We start from the raw sequence: 21,768 nt of genomic DNA, 5'->3' as shown, positions 1-21,768 counted from the left end.
CTCCCGTCTTACCTTTCTCCTACTGGGTTCACCTCCACTGTCGTCATTCTTCTTCGACAACATGACTCAGTGGACTGGTGCGAGGTGAGAAACTGGTGTTTGGACTAGAGGGCGTGGGTCTGGAAAACTAGCAGTTATGGGCCTTGTCCATTTATACCCTCTTTACCCAGGCTGCTTTACCCCCGATCCAGCCCGGACTGTCACCCATGTGCTGTGCCTCAGAAACAAAGCAGAATTGTTCCCCACTTCTATTTTTCCCACTCCTCTCTCCCTCTACTTGTTTAATTGTTATTTGTTCCCAGGCTGGATTGGATTGGGGATTCTTTATCACGGACAAAAACTGTGTGACCCACAACGGGCTCTTGGCTGGAGACTATTGAGGTCATTCAGAGTAGACCGGTGGACCCAGGGTGAAAAATGGTAGGAAGGAGGGTTGCAGAACTGTATTTTGAGGCTGTGTTACTTCAGAATCGGGGGGGGGGGGGGGTCAGGACAGTGGGTTCTGCCAAGGAGAGACCCTGGGCTGCCACCACTGGGACAGACAATAGAGACTTTGTGTAAGTGATTAGGCCCATTTTGCTTGTGTGAGACCAAGGTCGCTGAACTAGAAAATATTGTAGCCTTGAAGAAATAGACGTAGAGGAGCTCTATGGTGGCAGTTCACAATAGCCCATAGCCCACTTGCCCAGCAGTGAGAGGTCACATAACATCAAAAGGTTTGGCTTCACCTTCTTGCAAAACATTTTAGTTTGTTGCTTGTTTTAATCAAAGTTCAAACCAAGGGTCACAGAGGGGCAAACAACAGGAAACGGATTTCAAACTTGGCCACCCGACTTGGTCCTTATGCCAGATCGTCATGCTAGTGTGTGACGGAAACGGACTGCTTGGACATGTGCCTCCTGACCTTATGAGTGTCCGGAGCTAACTTCTCTTCGACAGCCGACACACACACACACACACACACACACACACACACGATTAATGCTTTGTTTACTGACCCTCGGTCCTCTCCTCCTGCCCTATGAAACCTCAGACCCAGATGTCGTGTGTGTGTCGGCTGACTGCTGACACATTCCAGGAGCACTAACATATAAAGAGCACTAACATACTAACGTATAAATAGGAGACAAGAGTGCCAAGAATTGGGAACGCGGCAATAGATCATTTCCATTTCGTAATGCGTGTTAGACTAGGTCAGCACCAGAATATAAGTGAGGCCGACGTGCATGATTCGTGTTAAGACATTCAATGAACGCATGAGCAACCACAGGCCGACGAAAAGGGGTTCCATTCAGAACGCTGACATCCATCCACCACCAGGAAAGTGAAGAGTGAAAATGATTGGAGAGAATGTGAACAGATTACATGCCACTCAAATAAACTTCCCCCTTGTTCCCTCTAAAAGCCAAACGATGCTCGATCTGGAAAATGTGCTCACAGCTGCATGCGTAGCATTAGCTAACATGCTAGTGAGAGCTGATGGTTTATGCAAGAGCGAGAGGGAGGGAGGACCAGACTGCTAGCAGGGTACAGGGTAAACTGCCTGCCCTACAGCAGCACTCTGGCCCAGCACTAGGATCACCTAACCCGGGTAAACCAGACTGAACTCTGGGCCCACCGTTGTAGTGACATGACAGTGAAACGCAGGGGAAACCGTTTGGATGGCAGGCTAAGGATTATCAGCAGGGCATGATGAATGAACTACCGTTCTACATTTCCTGCGGAACAGTAAAACACATTGATCACAGAGCAGAGGGAGGAGATGTTTAAACAGATTAGAGGAAAATATTACTGACGACTGTAGCGGGGGGGTGACCATTCATCTAGAAATATGAACAGCAGCAATTCATCTTGATCACTGACAGAGGGCAACCATGTGGATCTCTCCCCAATGCGGCTAAGGGAATACTCATAGCTAGGCCAAATTGTCAATTTTTGTGGATTAAATAGATGCTACAGAAATGGATTAATCGGACTGGACCAATGATTCGTCTTAATCCCACATCCAGGATGAGACAGGGCAGGGGTCGCAGAGAGATCAAAGCCTTCTCTGGTGCACCACCAATGCTGCAAAGTATTGAATACTAGCCTTCTCTCTCCCTACATCCTACTGCAGAGTCTGCATTAACGGCATTAACCTTGCAGCACTGCACAGCACCACGGCGCATAATACAGACAGTATGTTTGGTGCATGTTCAGTGATTGCAAGGCTAATGAGATGTAAATAATAGATGCTAACCCAACACTGCGGAATAGAGCGCGCGGTCACCTCTCGTTGGAGCTGGGCATGGCTAGTTGACTGTAGCCTAGAGAGGAACCAGGTCAATGTTGGCCAGCCAGCCAGCCAGAATCACAGGCACCCCCATGGCCCAAAACAACCATCCCGTGCCACATTTACAGTGCCTGGGGTAGACAGGTGACAGGTGCCTTGTGCTCCCTCGGCCCAGACAGAGAGGTACCTGCATCGGCAAGGTTGGCGTCACCAGGTGGCCGTGTATTCGCTTGGAAAGACGGGCTTTTGGCAGTTGTGTAACATGACTGACTGGCCAAGACCACCAAAGGTGAGGTCTCATTACGCAATAAGGCCCGGGGAAGTGTGGTATATGGCCAATATACCACAGCTAAGGGTGTTCTTAAGCACGACACAACGCAGAGTGCCTGGATACAGCCCTTAGCCGGGGTATATTGGCCATATACACGACAAACCCCCAAGGTGCCTTATTGCTATTATAAAACTGGTTCACGACATAACTACAACAGTTAAATAAATACAAATAATTGAAAATATAATACCCACGGTATATGGTCTGATATGCTCTAGTCATATACACTCAGTGGCCGGTTTATCAGATACAGATCTAGTACTGGGTCGGACCCCCCCTGTAGCAATGAAGGGATGTACCTGGTCAGCAACAATGTTCAGATATCCTGTGGCATTCAAACGTTGCTCAAATTGGTATCAAGGGACAGAGCGTGTGCAAGGAAACCACTCCCCATACCCTTACACCACCAGCCTGTACCGTTGACACCAGGCAGGATGGGGCTGCGGACTCATGTTGCTTACGCCAAATCCTGACTCTGCCATCCCCATGACGCAACAGGAACATGGGATTTGTCGGACCAGGCAATGTTTTTCCACTCCTCAATTGTCCAGTGTTGGGGATCGCCGTCCCACTGGAGCCCCTTCTTGTTGTTTTTATCTGATAGGGGTGGAACCCGGTGTGGTCGTCTGCTGCAATAGCTGCACCATCATCCATGACAAGGACCGGCGAGGAGTGCGTTCCGTGATGCCGTTCTGCACACCACTGGTTGTACTGCCCCATTATGTTCCTGTTTGTGGCCCGCCTGTTGGCTTGCACGAATCGAACCATTCTCCCTCGACTTCTCTCATCAACGAGATGTTTTTCCGGCCCACAGGACGTTTGTTGTTTGTTTGTCGCACCATTCTCGGTAAACCCTAGACACGGTCGTGCGTGAAAAGCCCAGGAGGCCGGCGGTTTCTGAGATACTGGCACCGACGATCATACCTCGCTCAAAGACACTTAAGCCACTCGTTCTGCCCATTCTAACATTCAACCGAACAGTAACTGAATGCCTCGATGCCTGTCTGGCTGCTTTATAAAGCAAGCTACGGCCACGTGACTGTCTGTAGGAGGCATCCATTTTCGTGAATGGTGTGACGTACCTAGTATACTGGCCACAGTGTATACTAGTCATATTACTATAGTAGTATCCGGAGCTGAAAGTGGGAGAGCCTGAGGCCGGCATGCGTGTTGCTCCAAGCCCAGTCTCACTAGGGTCGGCTGCAGGGTAAGCGGTTCCAGGGCGAAGCCGCAGAGCGATACCCACTGAGCAACCAGCCGCCATGGGGTCTGAAGCCCTGGAAAGCGTTCCAGGAGAACAGCGAGAAGAGGGGCTTCAAACAGCACGGAGCATTAAGCTACAGTCCGGAGAAAAATAAACAGGCACAGATGTGATCCGATCTGATACTGTGGAATCCACACCAGGCAGAGTCCATAGTTCAACAGAGAGAATGATAAACAGACAGGGAGGGAGGTGCCAGAGACATATAGGACCAGTACAGGCCTGGGTGGATGATACAGGACGGGTTGGAGGACTATGAGAAAGGAGAGAAAGGAAAAATTATATACCTAGTCAGTTGTACAACAACACATTCAACTGAAATGTGTCTCCAGCATTTAACTCAACCTCTCTGAAATCAGAGAGGTGCTGGGGGGGGCTGCCATAAATCGACATCGGGAAGAATAAAGACAAAACAGGAAGAGGAATTAACCGTTTGAGAGAGGGGGGGGGGGGGGGGTGAAAGGAAGAGAGTGAGAAAGTGATTATTTTTTTTAATAGGGAGAGAAACACAGAAAGAGTGAGCCCATGATAAAAATGTACTACAACACTACATCAGCCTGCTGAAATACTCTGTATACGCAGTTGGGAGTATGTGGGTGAGGGGTCAGAACTCTGGTCCTCCATCCCTGCAGCTGACAGGCAGGCCCTGCTCTACAGTACTATTTGTGATGTTCTGCCAACACTAGCTACAGACTGAGCTATACTCTGGCTGGAGGGCTCATAGCTGGATGGGGAGAAGAGGAGTCGCAAGCTATCCTGATTCCTGACATGACAGCACATCAGCTGGATCAGACCAGGAAAGACACACAAGCCCCTTGAAGCAATGAAGGGAGGCCAGGACATGTTAAGGGAAAATATTTACACAATGTTAAGACATGCATCTACATTGGCAAATTAAAATGTGTTTGTTTTTCCACTATTAGGAAAAAACTACTCCTCTTCCATGAGAAAAACCCCCTTCATGAGCGAAAATGTTACAAATCTAGCAATCCGGTCAGCACGACTAAAGCACTACTTCTCACAGAGGCAGGGAAATCCATTTTCCTACAAAATCGAACAAATTGATAAAAAAGCTTTTTCTACCGGGACAGGAATGGTTGTTTCTGGGAGAAGAACTCTTCAGCAGCAGAAACATTATTATTATTATTATTTTTTAAGATCAGAGGACAGCGTGTCAACCCCAGCCTGTGTCCTTCTGGATCAGAAAGTAGGCTGGACGTCTGAAGGCTCGTAGATCGATGCGTTTGTTTATAACGCCACCCCCCGGCGTAAACTCCAGTGGTACCTTTCTACATGGTTAACTTGGACGTACGAGATAGCAGACTCCGTCTCAGGGATGGCTGTCCTATCCATCTCCACTGAGTTAGGTACATCTGTTGTTACTATTTGGTTTGCACCTTACTTGTGTGAAAATCCCCAAGGCACACTAAAATTGGATGAATTGATTGGCTGATTGAGGACCTTTTTGCTGAAGAATGTGTTTGTTTTCTATGGTTTTGTTTTGCTTTTCGTGTATTGGATGTAAAAAAAAATATATATATATATAATGATTGTGTTCTCAGCACGACTCCCTGTCAAAATAAAAGTTTTTAAAACATTAAATACAAATATGCAACACATTCTGTTTCTGGTTCCCACCAACACCTAGGTATTATCTAAAGACAATTTTATAGCTTCAATTTAGGTTAGCCTACCTCATCTTCACTACACATTACGTCATCCCTTTTTCCTGAATGAAAACGTTCCCCCTCGGCATAGGACAGAGACGCATGATACTGTTAGGCCAAATCCCTAGACTATCGCACCTACATGTGGGATCACTCTGCCTCCCTTCTCTCTCTCTCTCTCTCCTCTCTCCCAGTCCACAGACTTTCCTCAAGGCATCTACTCCACTCCAGAACTGCATTCAGCAGGCAAACACTAGTCAGACTAAAGTTGACTTCCAGTCTCCTCTGCTCATCCACAACCAGACAAAGACGCATTCAGAGAGGTACCACAAAAACAACGCACCCAGAAGCATTGCTATCAATAATGCACCAAATCATTTTGGGCAGATGACAATGATAAGCCTGCATGTGGAGCCCACACTGGCATGACATGCAATATAATTGAGTCAGTGTCACGTGATGCCCTGAAGGAAGTTTAAACACTGAGGTGCAGGCCTTTGTAACAGGAGCCTGGGAACTAGCCTACCCCCAGACAGAGCAGGGTGGAGCCCACATTGGCAGACAGGAGATGGGGGAATGCACGCAAAAGGGCTGGGTGCTCACTGCTTAGACACTGATCTGCAGAGGGGGGCACACAGAGCGCGTTGGGGGGGCCTGGAGTTTGACGATAGACCAGCTTAATTCATGTCGCTTTTCAAAACACTTTTGAGAACAGGCGCCTGCAATGTAATGATTGACTGCGTGAGAAGTCAATCAGTCTGTCCACTGAAGCTGACCAGATCCCAAGATGTCATTTAGCTAGTGGCATGCACGGTTATTACTGAGTGAGTGAGGCATTTCAAATATATAATCTCCCAACATCCTCTGCCAACCCCCCATGTCACATTGCCAAACTTAACAAAACATGGGAAGACAAAACCCAGGGATTTTGAAATCGGTTACCGCCCTCGGTGAAGAAGTTTGACCTTTCAAACAACGAGGCAATGAAAAGCACCAGGACAGAGCGCGGGACCAAACTGAACTTTGATGTGGTGGGGGTTTTTCCGCTTCAGAGAGACACAAAGGTAAAGTCATTTGACGAGCTGACGGGAAGGGAAAACTCCCTCCCTAACAGAGTGTTAGGTAAACAGAGGACAGTCCAAATGGGCTGCCGCGGACAGTGACACGTCTTTGACAGAGATGACATGGATTGCGCCGTCTCTATGGCATGGCACAGCCAGAACAGTCAGGACTTGGGCAATGCCAACAGGCGCAGCCAGGACCAGCCAGTCCTTATCCTCTCAGAGAGCTCACAGTTCAGTTTGTTACAGCAGAGGAACATTGTGAAACTCAGGGAAAATGAGTGAGTGAGAGACAGAGAGAAGGCTTATTGTCTTTGATTCCAGGAGAGGGAGGTTATCCCTGTGTGTGTGTGTGTGTGTGTGTGTGTAAACGGATCCTTGCGTGTGAAGTGTGCATACTCCATTGTGACCCTTGAGCTGTACAGAGACACATCTAGGGCAGGCCCTGTGAGTGTGCACTCGGCAGTAACAACAGGGGTTGGAGCCTGGACTGCTACGATGTGGATGGTGGGGGAGTGGTAGCTTCAACAAATAAACTAGACCCAGTCTTAACTGGGCTATAAGAGGAACACAAGTATGTGATTAAGCTCTGCTTTGGTTTTAAGAGATCCCATATCGGTCTTTAGGACACAACATTATGCTAGATCTTTAGCGTGTGTAAAATCTGCCTGAAAGGTAACGAAGGGTGAGATAATTAGGCCTGCTGAGGAGACTGATTTTTCAACGCCGATACCGATTATTGGAGAACCAAAAAAGCCGATAGCGATTAATCGGACAATTTAAATTTATTTATTTGTAATAATGACAATTACAACAATACTGAATGAACACTTATATTAAAATAATACTTTAAATCAATTTAGCCTCAAGTAAATAATGAAACATGTTCAATTTGGTTTAAATAATGCAAAAACAAAGTGTTGGAGAAGAAAGTAAAAGTGCAATATGTGCTATGTAAGAAAGCTAACGTTTCAGTTCCTTGCTCAGAACATGAGAACATATGAAAGCTGGTGGTTCCTTTTAACATGAGTCTTCAATATTCCCAGGTAAGAAGTTTTAGGTTGTAGTTATTATAGGAATTATAGGACTATTTCCCTCTATATCATTTGTATTTCATTAACCTTTGACTATTGGATGTTCTTATAGGCACTTTAGTATTGCCAGTGTAACAACATAGCTTCCATCCCTCTCCTCGCTCCTGCATGGGATCGAACCAGCAACAAAACGACAACAACCACCATCGAAGCAGCGTTAACCATGCAGAGCAAGGGGAACAACTACTAGAAGGCTCAGAGCGAGTGACGTTTGAAACGCTATTAGCTCGCGCTAACTTGCCAGCCATTTCACTTCGGTTACACCAGCCTCATCTCGGGAGTTGAAAGGCTTGAAGTCATAAACAGCGCAATGCTTGACGCACAACGAAGAGCTGCTGGCAAAACGCACTAAAGTGCTGTTTGAATGAATGTTTACTTAGATACTTGTATGCAACGCAGGACACGCTAGATAATATCTAGTAATATCAACCATGTGTAGTTAACTAGTGATTATGATCGATTATTTTTTATAAGATAAGTTTAATGCTAGCTAGCAACTTACCTTGGTTTACTGCATTCACGTAACAGGCAGTCTCCTTGTGGAGTGCAACGAGAGAGGCAGGTTGTTATTGCGTTGGACTAGTTAACTGTAAGGTTGCAAGATTGGAAGATTGGATCCCCCGAGCTGACAAGGTGAAAATCTGTTGTTCTGCCCCTGAACAAGGGAGTTAACCCACCATTCCTAGGCCGTCATTGAAAATAAGAATGTGTTCTTAACCGACTTGCCGATTGTTATGAAAACTTGAAATCGGCCCTAATTAAATCGGCCATTCCGATTAATCGGTCAACCTCTAGTCGACACCATAAGTCTCTCTGGGCACAGTTGAGGAGAGTCTTGGCAGGATGGGCTGAGGACAGCCTGGCATGAGTGTCCCATTGTTCTGATGAGAACAGTCTTCAAACACTTCAGCTTATCTGCCTCTTACTGCCCATTTTAGAAGATACCGGTCAAAACTAACCATAATGCTACATCCCCCCCCAGGAATTTACCCATTAACAACAAGTTAGAGTTTCCTTCAAGAGGAACATCTCACCAACCTACTGCTGCAGACTCCCTCAGAGTCTTATTGGCGGTGGGTGCTTTAGTTAGAGAACCTTTTGAAAACTAAAACCACAACAAACCTGATCAAACTAGGCTCACGTACCAATGTCCGCATCGAACAAGTCTGATAATCCACTGGCCTGACACCCCGGGCTCGAGGACGTAGAATCTTCAACATAATTTTTTCTGAATGATGCCTATTATTCAAAAGGGTTTTAATGGAGATGGGAAGGACACTGGGACAAGCCACACCATGTTGAGGGAAAATACAGCTTCAGGCTTCAATAGAAGGGTCATACAGTACATCTCTATCGGTACTTGAGTTGAAATGATTCCCTTTATGACAAACTCTCGCTCTATGTAATTATATAGGCTGCAACTCTGTGCATGCGCCACTTTTCCACAGATTCTAACAAATCTGCAAAGTTACCCTGGTTAGTCTCAATTAGAATATTGCTTCAAGAGACCCATGGTTCATGAAACCTACCATCGTCACCCACCCAATACTTCATTGACTTGAGTCAGTCAGAGCAAAAAGAGACATGCGACCCGATGCAAGGTTGTCAGTAGTCAGCGGGAGGAAGAATGGAAGTCTCTGTTGGGGAGCGACGACAGGCTGTTAATCCTTTCGGACTTCACTTAGGCCCTCCTCACAGGGGAGTTGGCTACCCACAGGGAAACAAGTTCTTGGAACAGACCGTCCAGGAGTCAGATGCTTTGCCGTTTGCCAAGATTGAAAAAAACACACATCATTTATAAAAACTTTTTTTATTTAAAAAAAAAATCAGGTCATCTTTTGACAGCACAGAGAGTGCTGACCCATTTTATGAATTCAGGTTCTAAAAGCTAAACAAAAACAAATGGACTGGTGAAAGATCAGGGTTGGGGATATAAAAACGCAGAAAAGATTAGTCTGAAAATCCGGATTGTTCAGAAAAAAATACAATAAATCACATCTCATGTGTTGACTGCAGCGGTGAGGGGTCTAACGCTTCTGAATGTTATTTCTCCCAATTATTACAGACACTACTTTGTGTCAACACAAACATCTCGCCATATCACCGGCGAGAGACAGGGCAGGCAACCAAACCAAACACTGGCTGGCAACAGTTGTGACAGCGAGGTTCATGCCTGTCAGCAAACAGGAGAAACGGGGCACCAGACGACTCCATAGAGACCTGGTATTGAATAGCCTAGGCGATCCTGAAAAGACAGATTTCTAAAAAACTAGGCTAAACTTAACAGGACAAGAACAGAGCACAGGCCATGTCAACAACTTAAGTCTCCGACCGGAGTCCTTTTTAGGAGTGTAATTGCGGGAGAAACATAGCTCCCCCCTTTGGGACCAGTTGGCCAGGGTGACAGGGAAGAGAACACCCACACACGGGCTGCTGCACCTGTTCTCGGTGAGGGAGGGGAACACAGTGCTGACCCCTTCACAGGAGGGAGTTCTTAGAATGTGACATTGTTCGAGGAATATGGAGCTCCAACAGGTAATAAGAGCCGACGCGTAGAAATAGAACATGTAGAACTATGGGTCTGTGGGGTAAGCAGCGACCATTCACACAGGGCGTGTTCCGCCACTCAGCGATCTATGTCGACGCTCTCATTTGAACATTTAATTGTTATTTTGAAATCACAATAATAACTATGTTGAGGCTCAAGGATACCGCTTACCCAAAGCTCTTTGTGTTGCATGTTTTCCACTTACGTCATTCCCTGGTGCTTCCCTAAAACCAGCAGCACTCCTTTGTGCTACAGGACCTTCAGAGCAACTGAAGAGGCTGTTCTTTGAGCTCGCCCACTAACACGGCTCACCTAACACAACAGACGAGCGAACGAGCGAGAGGCTAGGCCACACAGCACTCTACCCATTTTATTCAGCCTCCCCAGCCCTGCTGTCACAGAATAACACTCCATTAGAGGACGACTGGATCAAAACAGACCCAGATAATGCAGGACAAAGAGCCCTCTGATTATACTGAGACGAGATACAAATTACAACAAAAAAGGTACATGGTGTGCTATATAGAGACTTAAATGTGGGGCTGAGTGAACAGATTTTAACAGAAATATCAAAGTATAGAAGGCCGAGCTCTGAAAATAGTTGTTTTGCGTGGAAAATCCTCACGAGAAAACAAGATATGCTTGTAGCTACAAAATGAAAAAAAAACTGTGAATCTTTTGTACTTTATTTTACCTTTAAAATATGGTTCTCACTTCAAATAAAAAAAAAACACATTGCTTACTGCTATTTACATTTGCAGGCCTAACACTATTAAAACTTTGGTTTGGGGGGGCTAATTATTAGACTAAGTACTAGGGGCTAATTTTGGCATTTGGGCCAGCTGATCGGGGGGGGGGGGGGGTCTTGTTTTCTGCACATATCAGCATGTCAGACACCCATACAGTTAATCATTCTATTTATTCTGTGAGCAGGACAGAGACACTGACTGGGACAGAAAGGAAATTCAAGTTAACGCTGAAATCTGGACAGACAGCCAGAGGCTCACCCTGCTCAGCTACCATTTAGGGACAACCTGCACGGCCAGACAGGAACCAGGGTTCGGAATCTGCGTGGTCTCGATTGCCCTCAGTACTCCTGGACACCAAACCCCCCGCCCCAACCCCACCAACATAAGAAGAGGGTAGTCTATGCACATGGAATCATGCACACGCAGAGTGATGATGCAAAGAGATCTCTCCAAAGAGGACCGCTCCGTCCAATCGCTGCTCAGAAGTGTCTCGTGCCCTCTTCCAACGGCTACAGAGGAGGATGGCTACGTGAGCCTGAGTTCGAGTCAGAGAGGAGAGTGCAGCGCCGCTTGGCTGCCCTCGGGGGTGTGATGTAAGCGGTGCCCCAGCTGATTTATACACACACAGACAAGTGTTCCCATAAAGAAGGACAATTAAAAAAAGGACACAGAGAGCTTGGTGCATTCAGAAATACACCCTTTAGCACAGTATAGCTGCTTCGGCCCCAGCAGTTGGCCTCGCTTCATTTCAACATGTAGCCATGAGAACGGACTCGGTGACACTGGAAATAAGCATCTAAGTCACTGTAAAACCAGATGGGGAACGCCAAGGCTTAGCAGGGATTAAGTGTGGCTGCCTGCTACCTACCTGCACGTTCAGGAGCAGATATATGCTTGTGTCAGGCGGGATCACTGCAAAAAGGGGGCTTTCCCAGAGACGCATAACGCCAAGGCACTAAAAAGCGGCTGCTGAAAAGTCTGACAATTGATGTAAGATAAATACAAAACCACCATGAGAACAATGCTCCAATTCAACTGTTGGAGGGTCCGTGTTACTTAGCTCAAGGTCACGGTTCCAATCCCTCAGGGTCGTTTTGAGAATCCAATCGGCCTAACCAAACGTCCATTGACAGCGACACCACCAACCAATCCCAATGACTATTGATCATGGGATCTAGTGCTTTTTAATAATTTCCCTGATCAGAGAAACACGATCAATATACTAGATTGCCCCATTCCCCAAATCCCAGCCACACACTCATTGATGCTGCCTCTCCCTCCATTAGCCGAGTGTCTATAAATGCAGTCGGATTAATACCGCAACAGTTCTGCCATTTCTGCTTGTTTGTGAATAAAGCTTAAGGATTCAGGCGTTTTCGCTACATATTTTTTTTACTAGTACAACAAAACAAAGATACTCAAGGTCTAGGGGGTCAGTGACAGACAGCTAGGCCTGCATCTAGCCTAAGCCTGAGTGATTGAAAACAACATTTATACAGACAGGAAGCAATTTAGAGATTATTTCTCCCACAACAAAGCAAGGAAGGGGGAGCTGGGGATTGTGGAATTATATGTCTGTAAGAAGTGTTCCCGAAAATAGTATTGTCTCAATGGAAATGTACAATTACATAAAACACTGAGGGCAGTTAAGTCATTTTTAGGGTCATGCTATTCTGAGTCTGCACCTTTTAAATGCGACGGTGGAAGTGATCCAACCATCTGTGAGCTCTGAACGAATTACAAAATGTCTGTTCGCGCATTTGTCCGCCTGACTGTAATGTAGCTTTCCCTCGCAAAACTCAGTGGTCGTGTAATCTGGGCCGAAAAAACAGGCCTGAGGAAACAGGTGGTGGCAGTGGAAGCAGGCGGTGTCAGAGGAAACAGGTGGTGGCAGTGGAAGCAGGCGGTGGCATTGGAAGGCCCTAAAAACTGCCAAAGACTCCAGTCACTGACTGTTCTCTCTGCTACCGCAGTACAAAAGTGGTACCAGTGTACCAAGTCTGGAACCAACAGGACCCCTTAACAGCTTCTACCCCCGAGCCATAACATTGCTAAATCGTTAACCAAATAGCTACCTGGACTATCTGCATTGACCCTCTTTGCACTAACTCTTCACTAATTACATACGCTGCTGCTATGGTTAATCTATCCTGTTGCCTAGTTACTTTACCCCTACCTAGGATATATTTACATATCTACGTCAATTACCTCATACCCCTGCACATCGACTCGGTACTGGTACCCAGTGTATATAGCCAAGTTATCATGACTGATCGTGTATTTATTCCTTGTGTCATTTGTTTCTACATTTTTCTCTGCAGTGTTGGGAATGGCCCATAAGTAAGCATTTCAATGTTAGTCTACACCGGTTGTTTACGAAGGGGAAAGGGGGATACCTAGTCAGTTGCACAACTGAATACATTCAACCGAATTGTGTGTTCCGTATTTAACCCAAACCCTCTGAATCAAAGACATGCGGGGGGGCTGCCTTAAAATCGATGACCATGTCCCGTGGAGCATTTGTGGTTGGGGGGGTTAACAGCCTTTGCTCAAGGTCAGAATGGCAGATTTTTCCACGGTGCCGGCTCAGAGACTCAAACCAGCGACCTTTTGGTTCCTGGCCCAACGCTCTTAACTGCTAGGCTACCTGCCACAACAGCTGTGAAGTATCAAGATCCATGTATTACAACCCAACAGATGCCAATAGTCAAAGCCAGTGCAACAGAGGCTGCAGGTTGAAACCAAAGCAACTACAACAGAGCTGATTGAACAGTCAGACTAATCCAGCTCATAGGAGTCCTATACCCCTTTCGCCACGGGAATGGTCTCTCCCAGTACTGGATTAGCCTACCACTGCTCGTGGCTCGTGCCTTTTTATCTCTGGCGGGGAGGAAAACAGGCAGACAGAACAGTGCTTTTTCCTTTGTGTGTGGGGACTTTTGTGATGCCGCACTTTTTGAACATAATGCTTTGTACAGGGGCCTGGTGTCAGAGTCTGAATGGAATTCCTTCCCTGTGGCCTGTGTGAGGAGGCCTTTGTCAGAGAGATGTACTGTCTGGGGACTTTCCAAATTAACACTCAGCACTCTGACTCCATCTAGCCCCCCTGCACTGGTTCTTCATCTTCATATTATTCCTCTAGTTAATATTCCTATTCAACTTCATCATTCAACACGATCTTCTTCAGCTAACGGTTAGCTAACGTCTAACTGTCCGAATTAGAGGTCGACCGATTAATTGGAATGGCCGATTAATTAGGGCCGATTTCAAGTTCTCATAATCGGTATTTTTGGACACCGATTATATTTATGGCCGAGTACATCGCACTCCACGAGGAGACTGTGTGGCAGGCTGACTACCTGTTATGCGAGTGCAGCAAGGAGCCAAGGTAGGGTGCTAGCTAGCATTAAACTTATCTTATAAAAAAAAAAACATAATCACTAGTTAAACTAGTAATATCATCAACCATGTGTAGTTATCTAGCTTGTCCTGCGTTGCATATAATCAATGCAGTGCCTGTAAATTCATCATTGAATCACAGCCTACTTCGCCAAATGGGTGATTTTAACAAGCGCATTCGCGAAAAAAGCATTGTCGTTGCACCAATGTGTACCTAACCATAAACATCAAAGCCTTTCTTAAAATCAATACACAAGTATATATTTTTAAAACTGCATATTTAGTTAATATTGCCTGCTAACAAACATTTTTTTAACTATGAAAATTGTGTCACTTCTCTTGCGTTCTGTGCAAGCAGAGTCAGGGTATATGCAGCAGTTTGGGCCGCCTGGCTTGTTGCGAACTGTGTGAAGACCATTTCTTACTAACAAAGACCGTAATTAATTTGCCAGAATTGTACATAATTATGACATAACATTGAAGGTTGTGCAATGTAACAGCAATATTTAGACTTGGGGATGCCACCTGTTATATAAAATACGGAACGGTTCTGTATTTCACTGAAAGAATAAACGTTTTGTTTTCGAAATGATAGCTTCCGGATTTGACCATATTAATGACCAAAGCTCGTATTTCTGTGTGCTACTATATTATAATTAAGTCTCTGATTTTATATTTGATAGAGCAGTCTGACTGAGCGGTGGTAGGAAGCAGCAGGCTCGTAAGAATTAATTCAAACAGCACTATCCTGCATTTGCCAGCAGCTCTTCGCAGTGCCTCAAGTATTGCTCTGTTTATGACTTTAAGCCTATTATCAACTCCCGCGATTAGGCTGGCAATACTAAAGTACCTATTAGAACATACAATAGTTAAAGGTATATGAAATACAAATTGTATAGTGAGAAATAGTCCTATAATAACTACAACCTAAAACTTATTTCCTGGGAATATTGAAAACTCGTGTTAAAAGGAACCACCAGCTTTCATATGTTCTGAGCAAGAAACTTCAACGTTAGTTTTTTTTACATGGCACACATTTCACTTTCTTCTCCAACACTGTTTGCGCATTATTTAAACTAAATTGAACATGTTTCATTATTTATTTGAGACTAAATTGATTTTATTGATGTATTAACTTAAAATAAGTGTTCATTCAGTATTGTTGTAATTGTGATTATTACAAATATATATTAAAATAATAATAAAATCGGCCGATTAATCGGTATCGGCTGTTTTTGGTCCTCCAATTATCGGTGTCCACATTGAAAAATCAGCCGGTCGACCTCTAGTACGAATATTCTACTGGGTACACTTTACTGAGCCTGTGGAAACCAGTTCTGACGATTTCAGAAGCTTATATTTCTAGCTGGGTCGTTCTGAATGTTTCACCTCACAGAACACACCCTCCAGAGCCATAGTACAAAGTGACGACAGGAAGGGAGAGGGTCTGAAGGTGGAACCCCAGATGCTGACAAGGCACACATGCACCTGACAGCTTTGCGAGAAAGTTTGTCTGGCTACAGCACAGAGATATCCCAGGCCAGATCCAGGTGTAATGGGCTCTAAAGAAAAATACTAATTTGGAGTAGCTAGCCTACATTTTTCACTTCAAAAACATGTGTGGTAGAAATATTACAAAAAAAAACACGAGTCCATTCAGGGTCTGGAGTCGAGCAGAGAGATTATCTAGCCGTGGTGCGAACAGCCCATTTCCCTGGGAATAATCACACCACCACAGATCAAGGCAACGGAAGGTGCAGTAGGACTCCAGTATTGTGCTGTAATTACATTGTAAGAAAAGGGAGAGTGAATTAACACTTTTACAGAACACAATGACTACCAACCCACAAAGGAAGTGCGGTCAGTCAGCAGAAACGTCTTTGTTTGGTTTGGTTCCCGCTATTGTTTGCCTACAGCAGAACACGGAGGTAACGAGAGAGTGGGGTGACTTCAGGTGAACACAGCGTGTGCGTGAACGACTGTGTGAGAATTTTTTTCCAAGGCCATTAAAAACCACAGCGATAATCAGTTGAAGACTTGAGTGCACTGACTGGGCACCATGCCAAACACACACTCACATCCCATTCCCTACAGAGTGTCCAAGGCAGGCTGAGAAGCACGATAGTCAACATGAGCTCTAGACATTCATATCGGTATGATATCTAAATATATCAGCATTGGTGAGCAAATGCGACTTGTCCTATTGCGTATGGCGGACAAAAGATAGTGTGTTGGTCGTAAACTCGTGCTTGCCAGTTCCTAACGACACAAAGGGCACAAAAGACTAGGCCTCGAGTGGTCTTTTCTAGCGGTTTGTCCGATGTACATCAAGCTCCTGTAGACCGGCCTGGAGCGAGGCAGTAAGGCCCAGGCACGGAGGGATCTTTCCAGCTCAGTTTGCTACTGTGAGCACTACACCAACAAATCTAGTCCCAATCACCGACCATTCCTCTTCTTCCTCCAGCCATCCTCCGTGTTAATGAACACCGCATCACATGCACGGCTCTCCTTGAAGCCCCACTGGAGCGTGTCTTTCTCAACTGGGCTCGAGGTTGTTGACACAGGCCTCGATCTCTGGTTTCTGGGGGTGGCCCCGGCCAGAGACCTTTGCGAATGTTCAAACTCATTCACAATCTTTAGCCAACAGTTAATGGCTAATGTGGGACCAAGCACAAATGATTTTTTCCCACTAAATCAGGACAAGGCGCTGTCGTGGCAATTTTGTCTAGCGAAGGTAACATCGCAGAAAACGTAAAAATCCAGTCTAACGGTAGTCTCACACCGAACTGCGCATGTGCAGGCCCTCAAATCAAAAGGCACTCCGATATAAAACGGCGCCAACAAGACAAAAGGAGCTGATAGTGGACTATAGGAAAAGGAGGGCTGAGTACACCCCTATCCACATTGATGGGGCTGTGGTGGAGCAGGTCAAAAACTTTCTCGGTGTCTACATCACTAAGGAATTATCATGGAGAGGGAACGACAACACCTCTTCCCCCTCAGGAGGCTGAAAAGATTTGAGCCCTCAGATTCCGCTGCACCACAGAGCATCTTGACTGGCTGCATCACCGCTTGGTATGGCAACTGCTTGGCATCTGACTGCAAGGCGCTACAGAGGGTAGCGCGTACAGCCCAGTACATCACTTGGGCCGAGCACCCTGCCATCCAAAACCTCTATAACAGGCGGTGTCAGAGGAAGGCCCCAAAAAAATACTCCTGCCACCCAAGTCATTGACTGTTCCCTCTGGTACCGCACCAAAAGGATCCTGGACAGCTTTTACACCAAAGCCATAAGACTGATAAATAGTTAAACAATAGCTAGCCTTTCATGCAAGTGTAATAAAGCATCTGCCAAGATATCTGCATTTTTATGACACAGGAGTGTTTGCCCTGTCGGCTACTGCCCTTTCAAGGTCAATGTGATAATCCTCATTCTAGCTGGTCCGCCTGAATCACTAGCTACATCATTGAAGCAGAATGGGCTCTTCTGAGGGAGCAGGCACTCAGGCTGTTAATCTGATGGAGACGCTTGTGTCAGAGAGCCTGACTCAGATGAGGGATCCCCGGGGTGGCTGCCAATGACCAGCACTATCGGGGTCGAGTCACGGCACGGCAGCCGTGCCCAAAACACGTCTTCTTGACAGCAGAGGAGATATGAGCACGAAGAGCAGGGAAAACACACTTCCCTGTGTATTCATTTGAATAGCTAGGTAGAGACAGCATTATTTTTCCTTCTACGCTTTGGAACAGCAAGAAGTAGTAGGCTATATGTCATCATCATCCACAGGGCTACAGAGAGAATCCTCTCCACTCAAACTCTCCTAGAGTAAGGCCCATGTCCCTTTGCAAGTGTGGATGTTCCAGCTTCAGCGCATCAAAGGGCTTGACCGACCAACTGCCTGGAAAAGACCTAGACAGATATTCATATTTTAGTCCCAAATACATTTAGGACTATAAACCAGGACGTTTTGCAAGGAGTTTCTTTACGATCTCAAACAGAACCATTTTTTTTTATACAAAGCTGTCTGCAAGCAATTTAGCCTACAGGTCATGCCCAGTCCACAGTAAGCTTGTGACCCCTACTTAATGAAAATACCTAATGCTGGGGGACCTTTTCCTTGGGTCAGAGAGTAGGGCGGAGAATGACCAGGGAGGTTGTCCATGTAACCCTTGGCAGTCTTTCAGCACCTACCCATAGCAGTCGTCAGCATCTGTAACTTGGCAAACGCTTGTGCTTGGCGCGAGGATGGGTACATTCATTAGCAGCCGTCTTAGCCACACATGGCGCCGAAACTTGAAACCTACCGCTGCTAATCCGTTCTTCCTGGCAGGGGCAGCGTATATTTCCCTGCTCCGTCCAGAAACATCATGATAGGATGGCAGAGTCTGTCGGGGGGTTAAGCAGATCACTCAGCCGGTCCGAAGGCTAACATCTGCCCACCCAGAGTGGGCAGATTAATCCCCCCATGCTAAATACCCCATGGGGTGACATGGTAAGGCATGGATTAAAACCAGCCATCCATGCCACATACCATCAAATCTACTCTACTGCTGCTCTCCATCTCACTGCCATTTCTGCAATGGGTGATTCAACAGATGCAGCCTATATACACACAATGCACAGCACACACGAACATGCAGCCTATAAATAGGCCTAAGACTTTGCATGCAGGTTCCTGTTTCAATGCATGGCTGCTTTGATGATTGTGAAGTGAGAGGATACAAAATGTCATAGGCCGGTATAAAATCTGTTTTCCCCTTCAGAAAGTGCTAGTGATGTTCAAAATGCAGTCTAAGTAGCTCACATGTATAAAACAGAATACTGAATCTGTGCCGTGGCGGACAGCCCTAAATCTTCTCATTAAGTTATTGCTGGTGGTCCCTTTAAGGACAAGTCACCATAACGAGCCAGATGCCATGCAGCAGCCTCCTCTCCTTGCTGCTCATAGGGTTCCTGGTCCTGCTGCTCTTATCGGACACGGAGGGCTGATGGACCATCTGTCGCAAGCCAGTCCTCTTCCTCGCTCTCTGCGTGACCACTACTTTCCAGTCCTGTGTTCAATGTTAATAGTCACTGGCTTGGTGGCAGAACAGTGTGAGTTGCGCAGTGGTCTAAGGCACTAGAGATCCTGGTTTCGAGTACAGGCTCTGTAGCAGCCGGCCACGACTGGGAGACCCAATGGGGCGGCGCACAATCGGCCCAGCGTCATCCGGGTTAGGGCCGGCAGTGATGTTCTTGTCCCATCGCGCACTAGAGACTCCTGTGGCGGCACGGGCGCAGAGCACGCTGACACGGTCGCCAGGTGTACGGCGTTTCCTCCAACACATTGGTGCGGCTGGCTTCCGGGTTAAGCGTTCATTGTCTCAAGAAGCAGTGCGACTGGGTTGTGTTTCGGAGGACGCACGGCTATCAACCTTTGTACGGGAGATACAGCAATGGGACAATTGGATACCATGAAATTGGGGAGAAAACAAATGTTTAAGAAAAAATAAGTGTGAGGGTGTCAGATCTGTTGCCTATTTGGGGGACAAGGAATTAAATCACTGCTACAAACCAATATGTTTTAGGGAGGGTCAGCACAAACTTGGAGCTATAAAAAGTTGCCATTTGCTGTAATGTTGTACATCCAATTATAACCCTACTTAATTTCCTGAATATGACAGCACAATTTAATTGCCGTCTGCAAATGAACTGCCTTCCACAACATTGATTTTGAACACCTTTGATTAATAGCTTTATGACAGCGATCACAGGCCATAAATCCTAAACAACCATTTATCATGAGACTTCTTAGGCCTAGTCGACACCAGTTTTTTCAAGGAATTACTTAGAAGTGTTACTTTCCTTGAGCCCATTATTCTCTTCTGTTCAGAACTTTCCATGACACTGGCGGGATAAGAGTAATTGACCAGTGACCTGAGAGACTTGCCAACCCCCTCCTGGGGAAGAGGTGTTGAGACAGGGAACACACATAGGCCTACATCTTCTGGTGATATATAGCCACAGGAGAGCCTAGCAGAGTAAGCTTGGATGACGGAAACTCCCCTAAGTAGTCTGTGATCTATTGCCAGACTGAATGAGACAAGAAATAGATGAAAGATGCGAAAGACCAGCCAGATGAGTCTGCTACCGTTGTGGGGAGGTTAAACTGGAGCGGTGGCGAAAAATTGACATTGATAAAGTAATGTAGCCTAGCTTGCATTGAAAGCTGCATCTTTCCAGATCAGACACACCACTGCTGTGCTCTACAGCTGAGAACACCCATGCAAAATCAGATCATCCCACAACAGCATTTAAATCACGTCTAACAACGGTCTTTGTTAAATGTATTTGACCGTCACCACGATTTGCCGAATGCTATTTTAGTTGTATTGTCATGGTTGTACCTGTATCGGTCAAATGTCCATTAGCTACATGTGGCAACAAAACCAACATTTTGATGAACATGTGTGGACATCACATTATTACGTTGTCAGGACAAAATTGTGACATGGCGTGAGTGAGTCTTGAAACGCGTTAACAAAACCATCACCAGGTAGAATGCTGATTGCATTAAACTTCAATCAGGACCAGCTACTTTGTTCACAGCGTCCTTGCTAGTTTACCTACATGGACACGTTGTCCCAACACTGGCATCGCACAGCGCCACGACAGCGCACCGTTAACATTTTAGACAGTATGATAGGATCTATGGCAGCGAACATGAACACAATATCCTTAAAAAATATTATGTAGTTAACGTTGCCGTTACTTGCTGAATATCTTTATAAAAACGACTTCTGACTAGTCAGGTTGCAGCAAAATTGCTTTTATTGCTAGCTTGAGCTACAGCCATCGTCACACAATGCCAGATTTCTAGCTTTCTGGCTAGCTAACGTTAGTTAGCATTGCAAACAAACAAAAAACTTGCATCTGCCCAAAGCAGAATACCATAATAAATGCCATTGTCGCATTTACGTTCATCCTCACCTTTTTCAATCTTGGGGCCTCTGCCACCGTACCGTCGCGATTTACGAAAGCTTCGCCACCGTTTTGTTGGGGATCTGTCCGTTTCATCGCGGACGCCTGCGGCATCTTAGTGTTCGGGATAAGAAAACCAGGGCTCGGGTCCCCGGTTTTCACGATAGGCTCCATCGTTGGGGTAGAAGCCGAAGTAGCGACAGCTTTTGGTTCGCTTTCAACTATCTCTTTGTCGTCTGCCTTTGTTGTCAGATGCGATTCGGGTGTTAATTCTTTGCTGGGTACGTCTTTTAATTCGACCTCGGCCATTTCCGCTGCCAAAACCTGGACTGACATCGTTGCTATTTCGCAAAGTCCTTTTCCCAACACATAACTAGGCGACGGATTGTGAGTGGCAGAGTAGTGATTAAGAGCAAGGCATTGTG

The 21,768-nt window shown here is 46.0% G+C and overlaps 1 protein-coding gene and 1 long non-coding RNA gene across 4 annotated transcripts in view; one reads left to right on the top strand and one right to left on the bottom strand.

The window, feature by feature from the left end:
- Nucleotides 1-21,768, bottom strand: part of LOC110500231 (putative adenosylhomocysteinase 3) — a 44,493-nt gene extending 22,725 nt beyond the window's left edge. The window contains exon 1 of one of the 3 annotated variants that reach the window (XM_036957628.1): nucleotides 21,353-21,768. In XM_036957628.1, coding sequence (XP_036813523.1) covers nucleotides 21,353-21,679 — 327 coding nt within the window. In that variant the 5' untranslated portion in view covers nucleotides 21,680-21,768. Of the gene's footprint in view, nucleotides 1-12; nucleotides 79-21,352 lie in introns of those variants that run through there. The other 2 variants (XM_036957627.1, XM_036957629.1) reach the window with 2 other exon arrangements.
- On the top strand, nucleotides 9,992-12,355 carry LOC118942918. Its single transcript, XR_005038577.1, has 3 exons — nucleotides 9,992-10,221; nucleotides 10,490-10,740; nucleotides 11,168-12,355. It is a non-coding gene; the product is annotated as an uncharacterized LOC118942918 (long non-coding RNA).

Source organism: Oncorhynchus mykiss, chromosome 21, assembly GCF_013265735.2.
Source record: "Oncorhynchus mykiss isolate Arlee chromosome 21, USDA_OmykA_1.1, whole genome shotgun sequence".
Lineage (NCBI taxonomy): Eukaryota > Metazoa > Chordata > Actinopteri > Salmoniformes > Salmonidae > Oncorhynchus > Oncorhynchus mykiss.
Note: the sequence above shows the minus strand (reverse complement) of the source record. Positions and strands in the feature narration are given on the sequence as shown.